Source organism: Triticum urartu, chromosome 5A, assembly GCF_056163025.1.
Source record: "Triticum urartu cultivar PI428250 chromosome 5A, HENAU_Tu73, whole genome shotgun sequence".
NCBI classification, from domain to species: domain Eukaryota; kingdom Viridiplantae; phylum Streptophyta; class Magnoliopsida; order Poales; family Poaceae; genus Triticum; species Triticum urartu.
In genome coordinates this window covers 678,972,843-678,975,623 of record NC_141877.1, presented here as the reverse complement: position 1 = coordinate 678,975,623, position 2,781 = coordinate 678,972,843, and the positions used below count along the sequence as shown (strand labels likewise).

At 45.2% G+C, this 2,781-nt stretch overlaps 1 protein-coding gene across 1 annotated transcript; it reads right to left on the bottom strand.

The window, feature by feature from the left end:
• Positions 1-1,324: 1,324 nt before the first annotated feature.
• LOC147974073 (F-box/LRR-repeat protein At2g43260-like) lies at positions 1,325-2,461 on the bottom strand. The gene has a single exon (XM_087524903.1). The coding sequence runs from the start codon at positions 2,459-2,461 to the stop codon at positions 1,325-1,327; it is 1,137 nt and encodes a 378-aa protein (XP_087381029.1).
• Between the last annotated feature and the right edge of the window lie 320 nt (positions 2,462-2,781).

The window sequence follows — 2,781 nt, the reverse complement described above, 5'->3', positions numbered from 1 at the left end:
GCTGGTCGGACCGGCGGTTCAATAGCCACAAAAAAAATGGATTTTTTAAGTTATATTTAACAATAGATTAACTCTTTCATCATCAAATCAAATTACCGTTTTGTTGTTTGATCTCATATATGATATGGTCGTCTTGAGCATACACCATCAAGTTTGAGGCAACGTCGCGAACAAGTGGCTCAAGGTTCCATCAAGAATGAACCGACACTCGGCTCATCGCTGACCACAGGATGACGACCAAGAGATCTCCAACGAGGGGTAATTCGCGGTACCGTGCATGTCCGACTGGGAGAGGGCGATAAGGTAGCGATGCCGACACAGAGTTCATCATCACCAAGTCATCAGTCTACAAACTAGCAAACCATCATTTTGGTTGTTCGATTATGATTAGTTTTCTAACAATCTTGGCTTTTTCTTTTTCCCTAAACACAATTAAATCGTGAGTACAAGGTGATTCCTTCCCAGTCTCGATTACTTGTACCATGATATGGTTTGATTCTGAGGCACACCTATTTTTTATGCTGTATTTCACATCAATGAGGCGTGTTTGCGCAGCGCAGCCAATGGGCCAGCCCGAGCGATACATACCGGCCAGGCTCAGGGGTCAGGGCAGACTACGTACTTTTAAAAAGGACCATTCTACCTTTTTATTATGAAAAGATACGGAGAGATCTCGTCTGTTGATATGTTTAGGGGTTATATCTAAGCAGAAATATTAAGAAATACTTCCTTTGTTCCTTTATATAAAGTGTATTTATTTTTTGATAAAATTTCACAATGTAAGTTGTATTTCTTCTAATTCCTAATAGTCCCTTTTTTATCCCTATAAAAAATGAAAAGTATCTCTCTCCCGATTGCCTGTATATATCTTTATTAAAAAGATGGAAAGTATCTCTCTTCTGATTATCTCTTTCTTTCAAAGCCTAACTGACTTACTTGCTAAAAATCAACAAATTTGACAAGGGTAATTTTGTACTGATGTATCTATAATTTGTTGTCTTGGTCGCCATGCTAAAAGATATACATCTTAGATAAAGGAACGGAGGGAGTATATATTAATAAGTACTAAATCAAGCCATAATTAAAGTATGTTGACACCAGGTGTGGTTTCATTGTATGTTTTGCTTCCTCGAACATACCCATCTATTTATTTCCCCTTACTTGTAGCCTCCTACTACTTTGCATCACGGAAAAGGAGACTTAACTGTGGTGTGGATTTTTGGAACCTAAATGTAGGTGCACCCAACTAGGCAATTTTTTAAAATAATTATTAAAGATCAAAAAACTGTGGAACTTTGCCGAAACAAGCATTGTCATAGTGTACTCATGTATAAAGTTTCCGGACAAGATGACTATCTGGCACTGTTGACACAAAAGACAACATTGTAAGTACAAACTGTGAAAATACACTAGACAGTGTATCGGTTTTGTGAAAAGATAACATTGCAAGTACACCTGGTGACAATGATTCACTGTCATTGACCACCGCTATCATAGGGCCTAGTGACAATGATTCATGGATCCCAGACAAATGAATCCGGCGCCTGAAGGACCAGATCTCTGCCTCGTAGTCGTGCATCACCCAAACATCAAAGATGTAACAATCAACCCTAGAGCACAAAGCAAGCGCACCATCCATCTGCAGCAAACACGGCCAGTAGCCCAGCTCGGCGGGCCTATGCATCACCCGAAATGCCTCAGTTGCTGTGTCAAGAACCAGTATATCAGTAACTACATCATCGTGGAGTTGTCCCAAGTCCCAGTGCAAGCCGCCACGGTGCATCACAGGTGCGTGAGTAACGGAACTGGGCAGCCCCCTAACCGACGCCTTAAGAACAGAAGGCTGTCCAATGCATCGCTGATTAGACCCCAGTGAGAGGATGTAGTAAGCAGCCGGCAGACCATGCTCGTCGCCGGTGGAGACCCAGTAGAGCACAAGGTATTCTTCTGATGGGTGGTGCCGATAGAAGCCGGCTATGATAATGTTAGAACAGTACCCAAGCTGTGGTATGTGAGCATGCTGGCGGGTGGTCGGATTGCAGAGGTAGAAGCCCCTGTCACCGGACCCGTAGGATGGCTTGCAAGAGACAAGGAGGAGACCGTCGCATGCGCCATGGACTGCCACAAAGTTTTTGTTATAGGTGACATACCGGAGGACCGGCCAGAGCTTAGGGCCGCCGGCACCGGCGTCGCGGAAGACGAAGTAACGTCTGTTGACTGACCCGTTCTCCTTCGCGTAGCACCCGCACTGGCATTCTCGATAGAGGTATATGACAGGGAGAAAAGGCTGGCGGCGGCAGTTGTCAAGCATGAATTTGTGGGTGGATGTGGCGCCGCGCCATGCCTGCCGGACGGTGCGACAGCGGAGGACGTCCTTGAGCGGCAACCGCACGAGTATCTCCTCCACGATGATCGACTCCGGCAGGTCGTCGAGAACGGTGGCGCCGCTGCTGTCCGGCATGGCGACTTGCTCTGTCAGATAATCAACCAAACATAAGAACTCACATCAGGTTGCAGAAAACAATCAATCACTATGGATATTTGGAGTGATTTCCTCGTCGCTCTCTTCCACGAGATTGATGATATCGAAGAGCAGCGTGCTTTTTTTTTCTTGAACCGGGCCTCAACCCCTTTCCATTAAAAGCATAACGGAAATACATAGTTCAGATAACCACAGACCCAAGCACCAACTAGATCGCAAGGAAACTAGAAAGGGGAGGCGAGTTCAAAGCATCATTGGGAAACCCACCATGAGCACTCGTCATCGAGCAGCTCATTGCG

Coding starts and splice junctions, on each gene's coding strand:
- LOC147974073 (XM_087524903.1), bottom strand. CDS start 2,461: ATGCCGGACAGCAGCGGCGCCACCGTTCTCGACGACCTGCCGGAGTCG.